The 20,277-nt window shown below is 49.6% G+C and overlaps 1 protein-coding gene across 1 annotated transcript in view; it reads left to right on the forward strand.

Annotated features, from left to right (window-relative positions):
- Positions 1–7,775: 7,775 nt before the first annotated feature.
- LOC103175736 (serine/threonine-protein kinase LMTK1) overlaps positions 7,776–20,277 on the forward strand; it is a 50,223-nt gene continuing 37,721 nt past the window's right edge. Inside the window, exon 1 of the mRNA XM_042342561.1 lies at positions 7,776–7,923. Within this exon, the coding sequence (XP_042198495.1) occupies positions 7,836–7,923 (88 nt within the window). The 5' untranslated portion in view covers positions 7,776–7,835. The remainder of the gene's footprint in view (positions 7,924–20,277) is intronic.

Genomic DNA, 20,277 nt, shown 5'->3' on the forward strand with positions numbered 1-20,277 from the left:
GCTGGTTGTGGGACGTTGCTGTGCGCAAATTGCCTTCTGCGCTTTGACTACAAAATACACAGTCAGTGCACTTGACAGCAATTCTCCAGTGGAGCACTTGGTGTGGTGTCAATGTTATGAGATGACAATGTTATTTCAATGTTATCCAACATGAGGATTATTTATTAATAATTTCCCCCCCTCATCCCAATGATTAACTCTGCCTTGTAAATTCTAACAGTGGCACGAAACACACCGTTCTAAATAGCCAAGACATTGAGATAGCATGGATTAAGATCTCAGTGTGTCATCTCATACCCCTGATGCCCCCTTATATCAGGCAATGGTGAGGAGACACAGCAGAGGAAGCTGTACATGGGATACGTTTAGCTCTGATCCTCTGTGCTTGCCAGGAGATCTCCCACCACCAATCGCATCATTAAATGTTGTTGTACCTATCCAACTGACCCATATGTCACATCTGTGCTCCTGTGGTCACTGGACAGGTACAAAAACAACAACAACTTGTATTTATACAGTGCCCTTCAAGCAGGACTGCATCTCGAAGCGCTACATGATGGTTGGGTTGGCTGCCAAACAAAGTTGAAGGGCTAGGGCCAGGCGACCATAGGGTGGAGGGGTTGAAGAGGTAGATCTTGAAGTGGGATTAATAGATAGATACAGAGGGTGTAAGGTGGCGGGATTGAGGCAGGGAGTTCCAGAGCTTCGGGGCTTAATGGCTGATGTAGTAGATCTTGTAATGCTGAGTTGTCAGTGATTGCTCACTAAACACGCGGAAATTAGACACAATCAGAAATCTTCTTAATGAAGGTTTGCCTAGCATAGCTGAGCATCACCAGCTGCCACATGAGCTGTTGCCATTGAATATAAAAGGCCCCTAACCGAATTAAATTGCCTCCGTGGCCTTTATCACAGCGTTCAGACCATCAGCGATACCCGGCTTGAGTTTCTCTCTCGGGGTTTAAGAGGTGACTTGTGTCCCTTGGTTGGATCGTTGGCTTGTAAACAATCCATTATTCTCAGTGTGGTGACACGTTGCCATTTACATTTTCACCAAGGTAAAATATTGCAGTGTATATCAAGACATTTAATCTGTCCGAGCAAACATTCATTTACTGGCAATGGTGAACTGGGATCCGTGCGTAGAAATTCACTGTCGAAGATCACAAGATCATAGGACAAGTTCAGAAGAAGAAGACCTTTCAGCCCATTTGATCCCACACTAGAATACGGTTCATACAGATTTATGTCAACCCTTTCAAGTTGGAAGAACGTCCTATCAAAAACAAGAACTCGCTTTTATAGAGCGCGGGACGTCCTCCCGACGTGAAAGGCGCTCTATAAATGAAATCTTGTTGTTGTTGTTGTTGTTGTTCATGCAGGATAGTGTATCACATTGCTTAACAGTGGCGGAGCTGGGGAGAGATGACCATAGACAAGGTCAAAGAGGAAGGTCTTGAGGTGTGAGCTGAAAATGGGGAAGGAGGGGGTAAGGCGGAGGGATTGAGGGAGAGAGTTCTAGAGTTTTGGGGTGCAGTGGCTGAAAGCATGAGCGCGTTCTGAAAAGATGGTTTGTGTGGAAAATGAAAATGGCAGATACCAAGATAGAGGGGAGATGGTCTTCTGAGGCTGATGACTAAGGCACATCCTGGGGAAAGTGAAGAGGAACCTTGACTCAGGCCAACTTGGAGTCCTGTAGTGTAATGGTTAGAGCATTCACCTTGTAAGAGAGGAACCACGTTCGATTTCTGGGCTGGGTGAAATCTTAGGCTAAGATTCCTTACTCCACTCGCCTCTGTTTACCTAGCGGTAAGTAGGAACCCCGTTAATAATAATAATAATAATAATAATCCTTGCATTTGATATAGCGCTTTTCACGTCGGGAGGACGTCCCAAAGTGCTTCACAGAACATACTGTAAAGTGAATTGACTGTATATTTGTGGGCGAACGCGGCAGCCAATTGCGCACAGCAATGTCCCACAAACAGTCGTAGATTGAAAATGACCAATTTATTATTGTTTTTGTTTTTGGAGGGATTATTATTAGGAGTGTGTTAGTCGATTGTTGTTAGTCGATTGGAGTGGGCGTGATGGTAAGGGGTTAGAAGGTCACAGAGGTAGGGGGAGCAAGACCATGGAGGGCTGTTTAGGTGAGGACCAGGATCTTAAACTATATCCTCTGTGTGATGGGAAGGCAGTGGAGACGGGCGAGGATGGGGGTGATAGGTCATGGAGCCTGGTCCGGGGAAGGACATGGGCTGCAGAGTTCCAGATGATCTGCAGCCTATAGAGGGAGGAGTTGGGGAGGCCGACAAGCAAGGAGTTTGCATAGTCAAGCCTCGATATACTGAATGCGTGTATGAGGGTTTCGGCGGCCTGTGGTGTGAGACAATGGCGGAGCCGGGCGACGCTGCAGAGGTGATGGAAGGCAGAGCGGGTCATGGCATGGATGTGGGGTAGAAAGGATAGTTGGCGATCAAACAAGATCCCAAGGTTCCAGACTGGCTTAGTAAGGTGGAGTGTGCAACCATGGATGGTGATGGTGTCAGCGCCTGAGGTGAGGAGGCACTGACAGGAGCCAATCAGGAGAGCCTCGGTCTTGTTGACATTCAACAGAAGAAAGTTAGCTCTCATCCAGGACTTGATGCCTGACAGACATTCTGTCAGAACAGCAGTGATCCTGGAGTCAGAGAGGTAGAGTTTGGTGTCATCCGCATACTTGTGGAAGTGGACCCCATGTCTGGGGATGATGTCACCAAGAGGGAGCACATTGAAGAGGAGGGGACCAAGGACAGAGCCCTGAGGAACGCCACACGAGACGATGCTGGGGCTGGAGGAGAAACCGTTTGTGGAGATGAAGTGGAGGCCGTGTGAGAGGTACAATCTAAACCAGTCAAGGACAGAGCCGTGAAGATTGAGGTGAGAGGAGAGGTGGTGGATGAGGATAGAGTGTTCGACGGTGTCGAAGGCAGCAGAGAGGTCAAGGAGGACGAGGAGGCAGAGGGAGCCCTGATCCCAGATGGACAGAATGTCATTTGTCACTTTGACCAGGGCGGTTTCTGTACTGTGGGCGGCACGGAAACCCGATTGGAGGGGTTCGAGAAGGGAATGGCGGGAGAGGAAGGAGCAAAGCTGGGAAGCAACAACTCATTCCAGGACCTTGGAGAGGAAAGGGAGGTTGGAGATGGAGTGATAGTTTGAGAGTAGAGATGGGTCGTGGGAAGGTTTTTTTTAAGGATAGGAGTAATGATGGCGGTTTTTAATGGGGTGGGAACAGTACCAGAGCACAAGGAGAGATTTATGATGTCTGTGAGTAGAGGGGCAAGGAGGTGGAGCTGGGAGGTAAGCAGTGGGGTAGGGATGGGGGTCGAGGGAGCAGGTGGTCGGTTTCAAGTGGGTTTTAGCGGTGCTGAGAAATGAGTGGGTGACAGGCTCGAAGGTGCGGAGGGAGGGACGGGGGTAAGGGCCGGGGTGAGAGGGGCAGATCAGATGGTGGTGGGGGGGGGGGAAGGTGGGGGTAGGTAGGTAGGTAGACGGAAGGGCAGAGGCTGCTGAGGGACAAACAAACAAATCCTGGTTCCTCACGGTTTGTTTCCGAGGCTTTCGCCGGAGAGCAGAAAAAGATGTCGCGAGAAAAATAAATGTTACGGGCGCGACACGGTGTGACAGGTGCTAGTTGCCGTCACTGTTGTGCTGGCGCGTGGGATTGTCACCTGGGACGGCCCACCCAATACCTGGTGCTGCACACCTGGGCAGGGGGTCAGGTACTCGCGCTATAGGAGGGTACGGTTGGTGCTGGACGCCTGGGCAGATGCCCTCCCTTCTTGGCTCTCTCGCCCTCTCCCTCCCTCTCTCCCTCCCTCCCTCTCTCTCTCTCTCTCTCTCTCTCACACACACACACACACACATACACTCCCTCTCTCCCAGCCAGTGGGGAAGATGGCGCTTGGCAGAGGCTGGCAGTAGCTGTTGCGGGCTGGGCTGGCAGTAGCTGCTGCGGGCTGGGATGGGCTGGCAGTAGCTGTTGCGGGCTGGGCTGGCAGTAGCTGTTGCGGGCTGGGCTGGGCTGGACTGGGCTGGGCTGGGCTAGCAGTAGCTGTTGCGGGCTGGGCGGGCAGTAGCTGTTGCGGGCTGGGCGGGCAGTAGCTGTTGCGGGCTGGGCTGGCAGTAGCTGTTGCGGGCTGGGCTGGCAGTAGCTGTTGCGGGCTGGGATGGGCTGGCAGTAGCTGTTGCGGGCTGGACTGGCAGTAGCTGGGCTGGGCAGGGCTGGGCTGGCAGTAGTTGGGCTGGGCTGGGCAGGGCTGGCAGTAGCTGGGCTGGGCTGGCAGTGGCTGTTGCGGGATGGGCTGGTCTGGGCTGGCAGTGGCTGGGCTGGGCTGGCAGTAGCTGGGCTGGGCTGGCCTGGCAGTAGCTGTTGCTGGGCTGGGCTGGGCTGGCAGTGGCTGGGCTGGGCTGGGCTGGCAGTGGCTGTTGCTGGGCTGGCAGTGGCTGGGCTGGGCTGGGCTGGCAGTAGCTGGGCTGGGTTGGGCTGGCAGTAGCTGGGCTGGCAGTAGCTGGGCTGGGCTGGACTGGCAGTAGCTGGGCTGGCAGTAGCTGGGCTGGGCTGGCAGTAGCTGGGCTGGGCTGGGCTGGCAGTAGCTGGGCTAGCAGTAGCTGGGCTGGGCTGGCAGTAGCTGGGCTGGACTGGCAGTAGCTGGGCTGGGCTGGCAGTAGCTGCGCTGGGCTGGGCTGGCAGTAGCTGGGCTGGGCTGGGCTGGGCATGGTTGGCAGTAGCTGGGCTGGGCTGGGCAGGGCTGGCAGTAGCTGGGCTGGGCTGGGCAGGGCTGGCAGTAGCTGGGCTGGGCTGGCAGTAGCTGGGCTGGGCTGGCAGTGGCTGGGCTGGGCTGGGCTGGCAGTAGCTGGGCTGGGCTGGGCTGGCAGTAGCTGGGCTGGCAGTAGCTGGGCAGGGCTGGCAGTGGCTGGGCTGGGCTGGCAGTAGCTGGGCTGGCAGTAGCTGGGTAGGGCTGGCAGTGGCTGGGCTGGGCTGGCAGTAGCTGGGCTGGCAGTAGCTGGGCAGGGCTGGCAGTAGCAGCGCTGGGCAGGGCAGGGCTGGGCAGGGCAGGGCTGGCAGTAGCTGGGCTGGGCAGGGCTGGCAGTGGCTGGGCTGGCAGTAGCTGGACTGGCAGTAGCTGGGCTGGCAGTAGCTGGGCTGGGCAGGACTGGGCAGGGCTGGCAGTAGCTGGGCTGGGCTGGGTTGGCAGTAGCTGGGCTGGGCTGGGCAGGGCTGGCAGTGGCTGGGCAGGGCTGGGCAGGGCTGGCAGTGGCAGGGCTGGGCTGGGCTGGGCAGGGCTGGCAGTGGCTGGGCTGGGCTGGCAGTGGCTGGGCAGGGCAGGGCTGGGCTGGGCTGGCAGTGGCTGGGCTGGGCTGGCAGTGGCTGGGCTGGGCTGGCAGTAGCTGGGCTGGGCTGGGCAGGGCTGGCAGTAGCAGGGCTGGCAGTAGCTGGGCTGGGCAGGGCTGGCAGTGGCAGGGCTGGGCAGGGCTGGCAGTAGCTGGACTGGCAGTAGGTGGGCTGGGCAGGGCTGGGCAGGGCTGGCAGTGGCAGGGCTGGACAGGGCTGGCAGTAGCTGGACTGGCAGTAGCTGGGCTGGGCAGGACTGGGCTGGCAGTGGCTGGGCAGGGCTGGCAGTAGCTGGGCAGGGCAGGGCTGGGCTGGCAGTGGCTGGGTTGGACTGGCAGTAGCTGGGCAGGGCAGGGCTGGGCTGGCAGTAGCTGGGCTGGACTGGCAGTGGCTGGGCTGGGCTGGGCAGGGCTGGCAGTGGCTGGGCTGGGCTGGGCAGGGCTGGGCAGGGCTGGCAGTGGCTGGGCAGGGCTGGCAGTAGCTGGGCTGGGCTGGGCTGGGCAGGGCTGGGCTGGCAGTGGCTGGGCAGGGCTGGCAGTAGCTGGACTGGCAGTAGCAGCGCTGGGCTCCCGGTTGCGGCAGCTGGAGCGGCGGCTGATGGAGCGGCGGGTGGCGGTGGCGGTGGCGGTGGCGGAGGAGGAGGCGGAGGCGCACTCGGTGCCCAGTGGGGCAGCGGCAGTGAGAGGCGGAGGAGCCGCGGGCACTCACACACCGGCGGCCCGAGGGCACAGCGGCTGAGCGGCGCTCTGCACACACACACACACACACACACAGACACAGACACACAGACAGGGAGACAGACACACACACACACACACAGACAGGAGACAGACACACACACACACACACACACAAGGAGACAGATACACACAGACAGGGAGACAGACACACACACACACACACACACACACACACACAGACAGGGAGACAGACACACACACAGACAGGGAGACAGACACACACACAGACAGGGAGACAGACACACACAGACACACACAAGGAGACAGACACACACACACAGACACACACAGACACACACAAGGAGACAGACACACAGACACAGACAGGGAGACAGACACACACACACACACACACAGGGAGACAGACACACAGACACAGACAGGGAGACAGACACACACACACACAGGGAGACAGACACACACACACACACACACACAGGGAGACAGGCAGACACACACACACAGGGAGACAGACACACACACAGACACATTCAGGGAGACAGACACACACAGACAGGGAGACAGACACACACACACACACACACAGGGAGACAGACACACACACAGAGACACACACACACACAGACAGAGACACAGAGGGAGACAGAGACACAGACACACAGAGACACACACAGAGACACAGAGACACACACACAGACACACACAGAGAGACAGAGACACAGAGAGACACAGGCACATCTCAGCCTGAATACCAGCGCACAGCCTGAGACACACACACACACACAGAGACACACACACACACAGACACACACACACAGAGAGACACAGCCTGAGACACACACACACACAGAGACACACACACACACAGACACACACACACAGAGAGACACAGCCTGAGACACACACACACAGACACACACACACACAGACACACACACACACACACAGAGACACAGCCTGACACACACACATAGACACACACACACACATAGACACACACACACATAGACACACACACACACAGAGACACAGCCTGACACAGACACACACACACACATAGACACACACACACACAGAGACACAGCCTGACACAGACACACACACACACAGCCTGACACACACACACACAGAGACACACACACACACAGACACACACACACACAGAGACACAGCCTGACACACACACACACACACACACAGCCTGACACAGACACAGACACACAGCCTGACAGACACAGAGAGAGACAGAGACACACCGACAGACACACCGACACACCGACAGACAGACGGACAGACAGACAGGGGCTTCTGTTAACCCTCAAGAAAAATACCTTAAACATATTGTATTGTTTTTTTAAAAAATATATACAGAGAAAACGATCACAGAGAGAGAGAGAGGAGAGAGAGAGAGAGAGAGCGACAAAAGAGGCTCATTTTATAACCCGCAACAAAATACCCTTAAAAATATTCATTGGGGGGAAAAAAAATCAGAGAGAGAGATCGGGTTTATTTTAACCCCGAAAAAAGATACCCTTTTTATTTCTAAAAAAAAAGATATATTATATATAGGAAAAAGGTTACAGAGAACAGAGAGAAAGACAGACAGAGGCTCATTTGAAACCCCCCGCGAGAGAGAGAGAGAGAGAGAGAGAGAGGGGGAGAGAGAAAAAAAAACAACGACATATATGAATTGGGGGGAAAAAAAATAGTTATACGATATTGCATTCTATATATAAATTATTTATTTTATCCGCAAAATGAGGACGTGTTATTTATCGGCGAGACTGTTCCTCATCTCTGTGCTCTGCAATATCAGCCAAGGTTTCAGCTCCCACTTCGACCCCGGTGAGTACAGGAGAGAATTATACATGAACATGAGAGAGATATGATATAATATTTAATATGTGAGAGATGATATATATATATATAGTGTGTGTGGGTAGAGAGAGAGAGAGAGAGAGGTGTTTTTGTACGTGTGCATATATATGTGTGTGTGTGTGTGTTCTTATATTGTGTGCATATATATATGTGTGTGTGTGTGTTCTTATATTGTGTGCATATATATATGTGTGTGTGTGTGTTCTTATATTGTGTGCATATATATATATGTGTGTGTGTGTGTGTTCTTACATTGTGTGCATATATATATATGTGTGTGTGTGTGTTCTTATATTGTGTGCATATATATATGTGTGTGTGTTCTTATATTGTGTGCATATATATCTACAACACCTATGTATTTTGTGTGTGTGTGTTCTTTGTGTGGACTATATATATATATATATATATATATGTGTGTTTTTTTTCTTGCAGTTCAGATTCGTTGCTCAATTATTTTCTTCTCCTTTGTACCTCTGTTGTCTGAGCAATTGTCCTATATTTATATTTATATATATATATATACACACACACACACACACATGTATATTTCTATCAGAGAGAGAGAAAAAAATGAACGTCCTCTGGTCAAATAACCCTAATGATGATAATGATAACAATAACGGGTACCTGTCTCTGAGTGCCGCAACTTAACCCTTTATGTGATGGTCCCTTTCCTGTGTGTGTGTGTGTGTTTTTTATGGGGGGGGGGTCTTTATGGACGGTTTGAAATGATGGCTATGTGGGTGAGGGGTGGGTTGGGGGGGGTTGGGGGGTTGGAAGCACATTCTGGTCTTTAAACAGTGGGATGGGGGGGATGGGGGGTTAGGGAGGATGGTTTGGAGGTGTACGTGGAGTGTTTTGTGTGTGTGTGTGTGGGGGGGGGGGGGTGGTGGGGTTGGGGTGGGGGGGTGTGGGGGAAGATGCAGGAATGCAAATTAATATTGACACCAAAAATGCGTTTGGCACACATTCACACTCACACACACACACACTCACACTCACACACAGGGCTTGAGTGTGGCTGCGGGGAGGGGGGAGGGAGTGGGGGAGAAAGAGACAGGAGAGAGAAGATGGGGGGAAACGAGAGAAATAATATACACTAAAGGGAAACTATCGTATCGAATGCGAAAATGTGCATTGTTTTGATTTGGAAGCGATTTCCCACATCTGTCAGCTGATGGTTAACCAACCCCCCCCCCCCCCCCTCTCTCTCTATATATATATTTCCCCTCTTCCTTCTCTCTCTCCCCATCTCTCTTTCTGTCAGTCGTTATCTCCCCCCCCCCCACCACTCACCTCTCTCTCTTCACCCCTCTCTCCATTTCTCCCCCCCCCTGTATTTCCTCCTTCCCTTTCTCCCCCCCATCTCTCTCTCTGTCAGTCCCTGTCTCTCCCCCCCACCACCACCTCTCTCTATTTCCCCCCTTCTCTATCTCTCTAATCCCTCCTTCCCTCTCCCCCCCTCTCTCTCTCTCTCTCCCCATCTCTCTCTGTCTGCCCCATTTTCTCTCCCTCCCCCTTTCTCTCTCTCTCCCTCCCTCCTCCCCCCAACCCCCCCATTCCTCTGTGCCCCCCCACTCCCCACCCCCTCACTTCTCTCTGTCTCCCTTCTCTCAATATTTCCTCTTTCCCTCTCTCCCCCATCTCTCTCTGTTTGCCCCATTTCCTCTCTGTCTCTCTCCCCCTTTTTTCTCTCTCTCTTACCCCCCCCCCTCTCTCTCTCTCTCTGTCTCCCCCTCCCCTCCCCTCCCTCCCCAGCTCACAGCTGTTTGAGGACCACTGATGCAAAGATGGGGTTAAAAGACTTGGCTATTGGCGGCCGACGTTAGATCCGATGCGTGAAACACAGATCATCTCCTTCCCACATTGCGTGTTCGTGTTTCTATCAAATTGTGTGCAATCAATTATTTACAAATAGTTTCCCAAATAAAACAACTCGCTGTTTGCGATGTTTCACTGGTGGTGGTTGGGGGGGGAGAGAGAGGGAGAGAGAGAGAGAGAGAGAGAGAGATGGGGGAGAGAGAAAGAGAGGGGGTAAAGAGGGAGAGGATGGGGCACATGCAGATATCATGGGCTATAACCAAACACATCTCTCGTGTATGGGGCACTGCGAGTTTATCCACTGATGATTAATGGGTTGCAATCACTTGTTTCCATTTAATTTTTCCATCGCCAAAGAGAGGAGGAGGGATGGAGGAAGGAGGAGGAGGGAGGGAGAGGGGGGATTGTGTGAATGAGATTCTGTCTTTTATTTTCTTTGCTGTTTCCCCCCCCCCTCTCCCTAACAAAACGTGCGCTTCAATACTAAACGATCGCTTTTTTAAAAAATAAAATAATAATAAGGAAAAAAAAGATAACGGATAACCGAATAGCAAGGAGTCCAAGAATGCTTTTTTTTTGAGGGAGAGAGAGAAAATAAAAAGAAATGCATCTGCAAGAGTATATGTCCTGCTCCCCCACCCCCCCATTCCACCCCCCACCCCCTGCAAAAAAAAAACCATGCATTTGTATTTAATTTCATTGAGATAACTGCATTTTTTTTTAACCCAATTGATTTTGTTTTGCATTTGCAACCCCCAACCCTCACCATAATAATAATTATGAGTATGAATAACAATTCCTCGTGTGGGATTCGATAGCATCTCAGTGGGATTTGGAGGTGGGGGGTGGGGGTGGGGGGGGAAGAAAGCAGCGTTGATAGAGGCTGTGATTAAAGACAAGTCTGCAATAAAGGTGCATTTTTCTACCGCATCCCTCAGGCAGTGTTAGACATACTGTACCAGCCAGCACACAGCAATGACATCATTCCCTGTTGCCTCCTCTCTGGCATTTCTCTCTCTTCTCTCTCTTTCCCTTTTTTTTTCTCTCTCTCTCCTAAACCTTGCTGGGAGTTTGGGGCCTTTGCCTAGTCAGTTTGCAAGGCAAGGCACGTAGTTAGTTGCAAGTCAAGGCTGTGTGTGTGTTGTTTTTTTGGCTGTGCTGTCATTACAATCTCATCCATAACGTTAGCTTTTGCTGTTACTGTATAGCAGGTGCTTTCCTCACCCACTCCCCCCCACCACCCCACCACCCACATCCCACTGTCACTGTGTGTGTGTGTGTGTGTGTCTGGAGGATTAGCTACGCTTCCATTTTCTTTTTGCCCCCCTCACAAAAGAAGCTCGGGGTAAATCTTCTCATCAGTAATAATCCTTGCATTTGATATAGCGCCCTTTCACGTCAGGAGAACGCTTCAAAGCGCTTCACAGGGTTTACTGTAAGATGGAGGAACCGTGTGGTTTTGTGGGCAGCCGGTTTGCACACAGCGACGTCCCACATGAAAGTGAACTGAATGATCAATTTTTATTTGGGTGGGGAGGGGTTGTCGGCCAGGACACCGGGAGAGAGAAACTCTCTTCGAATAGCGCCGCGGGATCTTTAACGTCCACCTGAACAGGCAGACTGGTCCTCGGTTTAATGTCTCATCTGAAGAACGTCACCTCTATCAGTGTAATACCCCCCCCCCACCCCAGCACTGCATTGGAGCTTCAGTTTAGATGATGTGATTCCTAGTCCCAATGTGGGGCTTGAACCCACAACCTTCCCAATGATGTGATAAGGCATTCTATCAAATGTAAGGATTATTACCGTTATTAATAATAACAGTATGTGCATTAATAACTATTGAGGAATATCTGTGTAAGCTTTAATGATGAATCAGGAACCATCCTCTCAAGAATCTCCTTGCAGCATGAATCAGATGTGCTTCTAATTCCATTACCTTGTCAAGATGCCAATAAGGTTTAAAGCCTCCGCTTTGCATCTAATTCCAGTCGCAAGTGAAGTTCTTTGCAAGTACGACTGACGCATATATATATTTTTGGCTGTTAACTCTGCTGTGTTAAAATGCCAGCAGCTGTGAGTTGTGAGCAATATTGCATGTTCCACGCTCACGGAGAAAATGCTATCAGCCCTTCAAGAACAGGCTTGTTAAAGCATTTTTTTTGGTGGGTGGGGGGTCAGCTGGGTGTCTGACACATGCGGAAACCCATCACCATCCTTAAGAGTATCCAAAGCAAACTGAGAATTCCACCTACACATGGAATTGTAGGAATTGAATGCGCAGTCTCTCCTTAGAGGGACGCAGCCATCTTACTTAATCCATATTAGGCACAGGTTGGCAGGAACCAAGGCTTGGGGACCCCAGAGTGTGCGTTGGGCTAACTGCTGGAGTTTGACCAGCTATTTGTGCCATTGATAGGCACTTTTATTTGTGCATGTTGCTGTTAACAAAAGTGATTACAGTCTTTGTCATCTGTAAACTTTGAAGGTCGAATTCAAATCAATTTGCTGTGTATTGCTCCAGTCACCGTGACTTATTTTACTGTGTTGAGTACGGACACGGGGATGTGTCAACAGCTGGAATAGGTCACCAAGGAGAGGTCAGGATGTTCAACTCATTAAGGAAACAGCCCATAATGGGAGAACAGTAGGATAATAACAATATCATAATAATCTTTGCATCTGTAGAGTACTGGTTAGAGTACACGAGAGGACCTCGCAAGCGAGTGAAACCTTAGGCAAGTTTCCTTAAGCCACAAGCCTCTCTTTATCTAGCAGTACGGAGGAACCTGGTTGTTAGTCGATTGGTGGATCGCTTTTCCTGGGGTAATAATCCCTTTTAAAAAAAATTAAATAATTGGTCACTCAATCCACGACTGTTTGTGGGACGCAGCTGTGCGCCATTGGCTGCCGGGTGTCACCCATAAAATATGCAGTCAATTCGCTCTACATTATATTCTGTGAAGCGCTTTGAGACGTTTCAAAGACACGATCAAATGCAAGGATTATTATTATTATTATTACTTCAAGTCTCCATTGTCACCATTGCCCCACTGTCACTGGTCTCATGTTCACAATCAATCTCTTGACTCTTGAGGGTATAGCACAAACACAACTGCTCAGATCAGCACACCATTGATCTCCTTTATGATGGAAGTAGTGGATCCAGCACTTTGATCTTTGTTCTGCATTTTGAAGGAAATTCATTGATGTTCCATTCTTTATAGAGACTCAAAATGTTTTTTTTGCACACATGGTCAGCCACAAGACGCATGTGGAGACCCATCACCACGCTTAAGAGTTTCCAAACCAAGCTGGGAATTCCATGCATTCCAACTACCGTCTGCCAGCTCCAGCATGTTCTCAGAACTGTATTGAAGGCGGTGGCACAAGGTTATTCATGTTCCAATTCCTTGGGCAAATATAAAAAAAACTTTGGCTATCATAGCTCTAGGATGTTTTAAAAAAAATAATAATGCCATTTCCGGGGAACTCACAGGTTTTCGAATACTCACGATTAGATTTTCTTAAGTCTCTTTATTTGCCGCTTTGACGCAATGGTGAAAGGTGACAAGTGAGTGATTGTACCCGTAATCAAACAGACACGAAAATGACAGTGAAAATCGAGTGTGAACTGTCACAATAAGCCTCATTGATCTCTTTCCGTTTAGGGACTTTGATTCTGGGTTGAATCTGGTTCAGTGTGCGTAAAGGAAACGCATGGAATTGTAGTCAAGTAATATGGTAAACATGTTACTCTAACATCGCAAATGGCAAAGTGGGTTGATGGCGTATTTTGCGGGCGAAGCCAGTCAACCCACTTTGCACAGCAATGTCACAAACAGCCATGGAGTGAGTGGCCAATTTTATTCGGGGAATTTTTGGCCAAGACACCAGGAGAGAGAAACTCCCATCTCTTATCGTATAGCACCACGGGATCTTTAACGTCCAACTGAATGGGCAGATGGGGATTTGGTTTAACGTCTCATCCGAAGGACGGCATCTCCAACAATGCAACACCCCTGTTGAGTGAAAGCTTAGACTGTGTGATTCTGACGTGGGGGCTTGAACCCACAACCTTCTGACTCAGAGGCGAGAGCCCTACCACTGAGTCAGACTGACACATAAGATCTAATGCTTCATGAGATAAGATTCGGATCTCATTTCAGTGGTACGAATTTTATTTAGGGCATGTTTTATGGGATCCGTACCAGCAATAGACACAAAAAAAATCCACACAGGTAAATCAGGCAGAAATTAATCTTCCACGAAAGAGGCTTTTGAAGTCAATGCTACCTATGTTGTATTGGCAACGGGGAAAGGCTGAAGCTGGCACTGTCAGCTGTGCAAGTTATAATCCTCAAAGTTATCATTGCATTTGCTTCCATGCAGGCCTGCTGCATATTCCGCCTCCTCCCCACCACGATCAGTGGCCAAGATTCAGTCATTACGCCCATATTCCCTGGCACTCCCTGCTTCTCTCTCGCTCCCCACCACACCCTTCAGTCAGCGTGTGTCAGCCTGGCTCAGTCGGTGGTTCTACTCGCCTCTGAGTCAAAAGGTTGTGGGTTCGAGCCTCCACGTCGGGATTTGGAATCACATCATCTAAGCTGACACTCCAACGCAGCACTGGGGGTGTGCTGCATTGTTGGAGGTGCCGTCCTTCGCGTGAGATGTTAAACCAAGGTCCCGTCTGCCTCTTCGGGTGGACGTTGAAGATCAAATTGTTGTCCGTGCTCTCTTGCTTCCACGTCCTAATACTCTCATTATACCTGTTTAAATATTTACTGACAGTCAATGGCTGAGACCCATTTGTTGAGCTTTTTTTTCCCCCCCCTGGGAAAAAAAAAGGACATCGCAACAATTGGAGAGGGAACGTCGCTTGATCCGGATTATGCCTAAACCCGGCAGCAATCCCATGTTGTTGTTGTGCAAAGGGTGTTTATCTGGATTGCTACATGTTAGAAAAAGATGTCTGTGGGGCTTAATTGGCCCGATCCCTCAGTGGTGACTTTCCACTGAGCTCGCTGCTAGTCAGAGGCAGCCTGAGGGTGGGGGGGAGGCAGAGATTTTATACAGCGTGTCTCTCCCCTGCTGTGATGTGATGTTCTGACCACTCAAACTATGAATGCACTTGGCGGTGGGAAGTAGCCACAGACTCGCACTGAAATATTATAATAATAATAATAATAATCCTTGCATTTGGTATAGCTCCTTATCACATTCTTGAGATGCCCTAAAGCGCTTCACGGAACTTACTGTAAAGTGGATTGACTGTGTATTTTGTGGGCGAAACGCAGCAGTCAATCGCGCACGGCAGCTTCTCACAAACGTCGCGGGTTGAGTAACCTCAATTTGGGGAATTGTTACCCCCGGAAAAGGATCCACCAATCGCCTAACAACCGGGTTCCTACTTGCTGCTAGGTAATCCGAGGCGTGTGGAGTAAGGAAACTTGCCTAAGGTTTTACCCTACATGAGAATCGAACACAGGTCCTCTCGCTATCGAAGCGAGTACTCTAACCACTGTGTTTCAGGATCCCATGTGTACTGTGTGTGTATATATATATATATATATATATAGATGTACCTAATATATTCAGAACCTCCACTAGTGAAACTGTTGCGAGGCGGAGGAGGAGGGATGAGGTGGAGATAAAAGATTTAAACAAAAAAATTCCAGTATATTGTTATAAATACAATAAACTCCTGATAACTCAACCTTGGCTTCATCGTCACGACCACCAACCCTGTCGGCGTCCCGGCCACATATATTTATGCATTTATCCGCACGCCTAACTCGCCATTCCAGATAACTCACGACTCGAACGCTTTTCCCTCGGAGCGACGAGTTATCAGGAGTTTTGTGTGATCGAGAGAAGGGAGTAATTTCAAGACCACAATTAAACGTTAGTTTTGAATATTGAGGATTAGCCACTTGGGGTTTATTATGATAGCATCTGATCTCCACGATCAGATCACTGCCTTGGAATGTCTCCCAATTACCCATTACATTTTGCATGTGGTCTTTATTTTTTTTTCCATGTTGTCAATATCCCGGCTGCATTTATTTATGGATTTTATACATAGGGTTAACTCGACCTTCTGGATAACTGGTCACTCGGACTCTTTCCCCTTGAAGCGACGAGTTATCAGGAGTTTGCTGGAATCAGTAGGATTATGCTCACGTGTGTCAACAGCTTGGCTCAGTCGGTGGGGGGGGTTTGTGGGGGGTGCTCTCTCTCTATCTCTCACTCTCTCTTTCCCTCTGTCTCTCTATCTCACTCTCGACTCTGGGCCAGAAGGTTGTTGGTCTGAGCCAAGTACAGGGATCATCCCCCCCACCAACCCCCAGCACAGTGCTGGTAGGAGAGCTCTTGGCCGATTTATTTAAAATAAAATAATAATAATAATCCTTGCATTTTGATACAGCGCGTTAGCACGTCTTCGAGAAGCCTCGAAGCGCTTCACAGGATAAACAAAAGTGAATTGACTGTATATTTTGTGGGCGAAACGTGGCAGCCAATTGCGCCCGGCAGCGCCCCACAAACCGTCGTGGATTGAGTGACTGTTCCGTGCTGCAAATTTCAATCTCAAAGATGGGAATCCGGCGGGAATATCTGTGAATCCCTTCGCGGAGAGTCGGGCGGTAGTTTGAGTCCCCGAGTTTTATTTCCCGCAGGGTATTTTGCGATTGTGCTCAGCGCATTAGAGGTTAGAGGAGCCGAGAGATGGAGATGTTTTGCGACGTTTGGAAAAATGGGGAAATCAGCTGAGAGCAAAACAAAGCAGCTTGAGTTACACATTGTGCCTGCCATCAAACATCTCCATTACAGTCTGACAGTCAATGGAGAATACTAATGCTCCTCTGAGCTGTCTGCGGTGGTGTTTTGGGAGAGACTGTGCTGGCTGGTGAAGGACTCTGAAATGGAAGCTGTTTGTCTAGGGGTGTGAGGACGTGTGTGTGTGTGTGTGAGCGTGAGGGTTTGCGTGAGTGTGAGGGTGCGCATGAGGATGTGTGTGTTTGCGCGTCAGTGTGTGAGTGAGTGTGTGTGTGCACGAGGGTGTGCGTAGGTGTGCTTGAAGGTGTGTATGTGTGTGTGTGTGCGCGTGAGCATGTGTGTGTTTGCGCGTCAGTGTGTGACTGAGCGGGTGTGTGTGTGTGTGCGTGCATGAGGGTGTGCGTGCGTGTGTGATGGAATTGTACCTCTTCATTACACAGAAATTCTTTCCGCATTCCTGCTGCGTTCGCCCACGACATGTGCAATCGGTCCACTTTGCTGTACATCCTGTGAAGCGCTTTGTGTTGTCCTCCGCACGTGAATGAAAGGCGCTGTATCAAAAATGTAATCATGATATTAATCCTTGCACTTGAAAATAATCCTTGCATTTGATACAGCGCCTCATCACGTCACTGAGACATCTCAAAACGTCTCACAGAATATACTGCAACGTGGATTAACTGTGGATTTTGTGGGTGAAACTATAACAGTCTTGGTATACCTCTATTGTGGTGCTATTTCTTTTTGCTCCGTCTTTTAGTGATGGTGCAGGGAGAAGCTACTGCATTGTACAGAAAAATAGCAAATCTGTGTGTATTGGGATGTGCAGAGGAGAGGGTGGGGGTGGGGGGAGAGTGGGGAGAAAGAGAGGAAAGGGTTTCATTCAATCTCATTTCCAGGATTGATGACACTCAGTTCAATAGAAGCCGTGCTCCACTGACCCTGAGGGCTGGGATCAGGAGCACAACACACAAAGGACTGACGGTCGGTTGTAGAGTTGTGTCATGTTTTTCTGCAGTTTCTGCAGTGTCCCACAAACAGCCATGGAGCGAGCGACCAATTTTATGTGGGGGATTGTTGGCCAGGACACCGGGAGAGAGAAACTCCCCGGGCTTTTCGATTAGCGCCATGGGATCTTTAACGTCCAGCTGAACAGGCAAAACGGGAAACCTCGGTTTAACTTGACCTCCGAAAATGCAGCACACTCCCAGCCCTGCATTGGAGCATCATCTTAGACGATGTGATTCCAAGTCCCAACATGGGGGTTTGTACCCTTAAACTTCTGACTCAGAGGCGAGAGAGTGCCCGACCCACTAAGCCAGGCTGACGTCACATAATGAGCCCCAGATAGTTATTATTCCCGTTTTCTTTCACGCTTACCGTGGCAGGCCACTGGACCTCTGGACAGCGAGGAGGTAAGAGACAAACCGTTTTTTTTAAATGGTCAAATTCAAAATAAAAGGCTGACTGACCCGGCCGGCTTCACCACGTTAAAGGAGTAACGTTTGCCCTCAACTCCGACGTGCAGATGTTTGGCATTTCGGCGCTCAGCACTTGGTTGGCGATTGCGTAGCAGGTGTTAGAAACAACAACAACAGCTTGCAGTTATCCAGCGCCCTTCACGAGGGTAGTGTCTCGGAGCGCTAGAAATGAGCTTGCGAAGCGCTTCGGGAGCGAAAGACGTCGCTGTGTGACCGCAAACCGTATCGCGCCGTGCGTCCTGGAGCATTTGACTATGTCTCACCCGACCTTGAAGGGTAAACACCACGGAGCAGAGTTAATCTCTGGCAATTGTCTGTACGGCTTCTGTGGAATATTACCCTAAATAAAGGAGGCAGCCTTCTGCTTTGATAAACAGATACTTGATAACGCATCTAATGCAGCACGATAGGTCAGTGGGACAAGGTTGTGTCCTGGCTCTCGCAGTGTAGCAGTGTGAAGTGTGCTGGGAAGCTGTGATTGTAAAGCAGATCTCACTTAGCAGATTGCTCGTTATTACTGTTGTGAACTCAGTGTCACAACGAGCACAAAAGCCATCAGGGAGATCTGAGGGCTTCATTCAACTCGACCCACTTCATATGTAGACGGGGAAATGCGATCCCCATGACTGGTCCCCAGTGCTGGAGGGGGAGGGAGGAGAGAAAAAAACGAAACCGGTCGCTTAATCACGAGAAAATCTTGTTGCCTTGTTGTCCAGGCCAGGATGTGAGCTGACAAGATATGTCAGACGCAGGTTTAGGGATCAAGTCTGGGAATTTTGGTAATATCCTGTACGTTAGCTCTGTAAACTCTGTACTCGGTCAATCCACTTAACAAGATATTCTGCGAAACGCTTTGAGATGTCTCATAAGGCGCTATAATCAAATGCAAGAATTATTATTATAATAATAATTGGAGCCGTGGAAAGTTCTCCTGACGTGAAGGGTGATGTGTAAACGTAACTATGTATTGCATCGTAAGCAAAGGGGGTTTGTCACAGAATCCAGGAGTTAAAATATTTTTATAATTCTCAATCGGGCTTCCTCCAGCAGCAAGCATGTCTGATCTCCTCTGGCTGACATTTTGAGTCCAAAGCGTTGGGCCCAAATACCAGCCAAAGCTTCAATTGTCTTCCCTGGGTCTAACCTTTGAAGTTCAAATTCCTAGCATAGTGCTGTGTTAAACTGTTATGGTATGTGACAGATCATGTGAACTCTGAAGATTTGCCATTTTAATTGCAGTTTAATGCAAATCAATGTAGAAACTCCACTGATCACGGCATTAGCTACCAGCCTGGCTCAGTGGGTTGCAAACTCACCTCTGGGTCAGAAGGTTAAAGCCCCGAGGGATTTTTTTTAACTCACGTAGTCTTGTCGGATGCTCCGCTGCAGGTGCTTTGGGTACAGAGTGTACTGCCATCAGAGGTGTCGGAGGTACTGCCATCGATAAACCGAGGTCCCATCTGCCTGTTCAGGTTGGACGTTAAAGATCCCACTATTCGAAAAGAGAAGGGAGGTTCCTCTGTCCCGGTGTCCTGGACAACAATCCCCCAAACACTTGGGGGATTGGTTGTTGCGTTTGCCTACAAAATACACAGTCACAATGCTTACAGTAAATTTTGTGTTTGGCCCACAAAACACACAGTCAACTTATTTTATAATATATTCTGTGAAGCGCTTTGAGACGTCTCAAAGATGTGATAAGGCCCTGTGTCAAATGCAAGGATTATTATTATTGATATTATTATTGTTAGAAGGTGTGAAGCGCTTCGAGACATCCTCCGGCCGTGTGTAAGGCGCTGTGTAAATTTTTCCAGAGGATTCTTAAAAATTAACAGGGGTCCAACTTTGATTAGAAAGAAACACCTCCTCATGCGAACTGGTGATTTATCCCATCGCTGTTCGGGGGACAGTTACTGATGAGCTGTCTCCTTTCGTTATTCTAACAACAATCAAAGTAAACAACATCAACAAAATTACATTTGCTTATAAACCATTGTCTGAAGTGCTTTGGGGATGTTTCTGGCGCTATTGGACATTGTATCAAACGGAAAAGGTTTTTAATGCTCACAAAGATTGGCTTGAGCCTCTGCGATCTGAAATAGTTTAGTAGACTAACTGTCCAATACAGTGCTAAGGGGGAGTGTTATATATCAGTGGATCTTACTTTTCTTAGTCGGTTTGAACTTCCTAACATAGCTACTTTCTGCAGGAGGTGGACATTTTGCTCACCAGGTAT

This window comes from Callorhinchus milii, unplaced genomic scaffold (genome assembly GCF_018977255.1).
Source record: "Callorhinchus milii isolate IMCB2004 unplaced genomic scaffold, IMCB_Cmil_1.0 Scaffold20, whole genome shotgun sequence".
NCBI lineage: Eukaryota > Metazoa > Chordata > Chondrichthyes > Chimaeriformes > Callorhinchidae > Callorhinchus > Callorhinchus milii.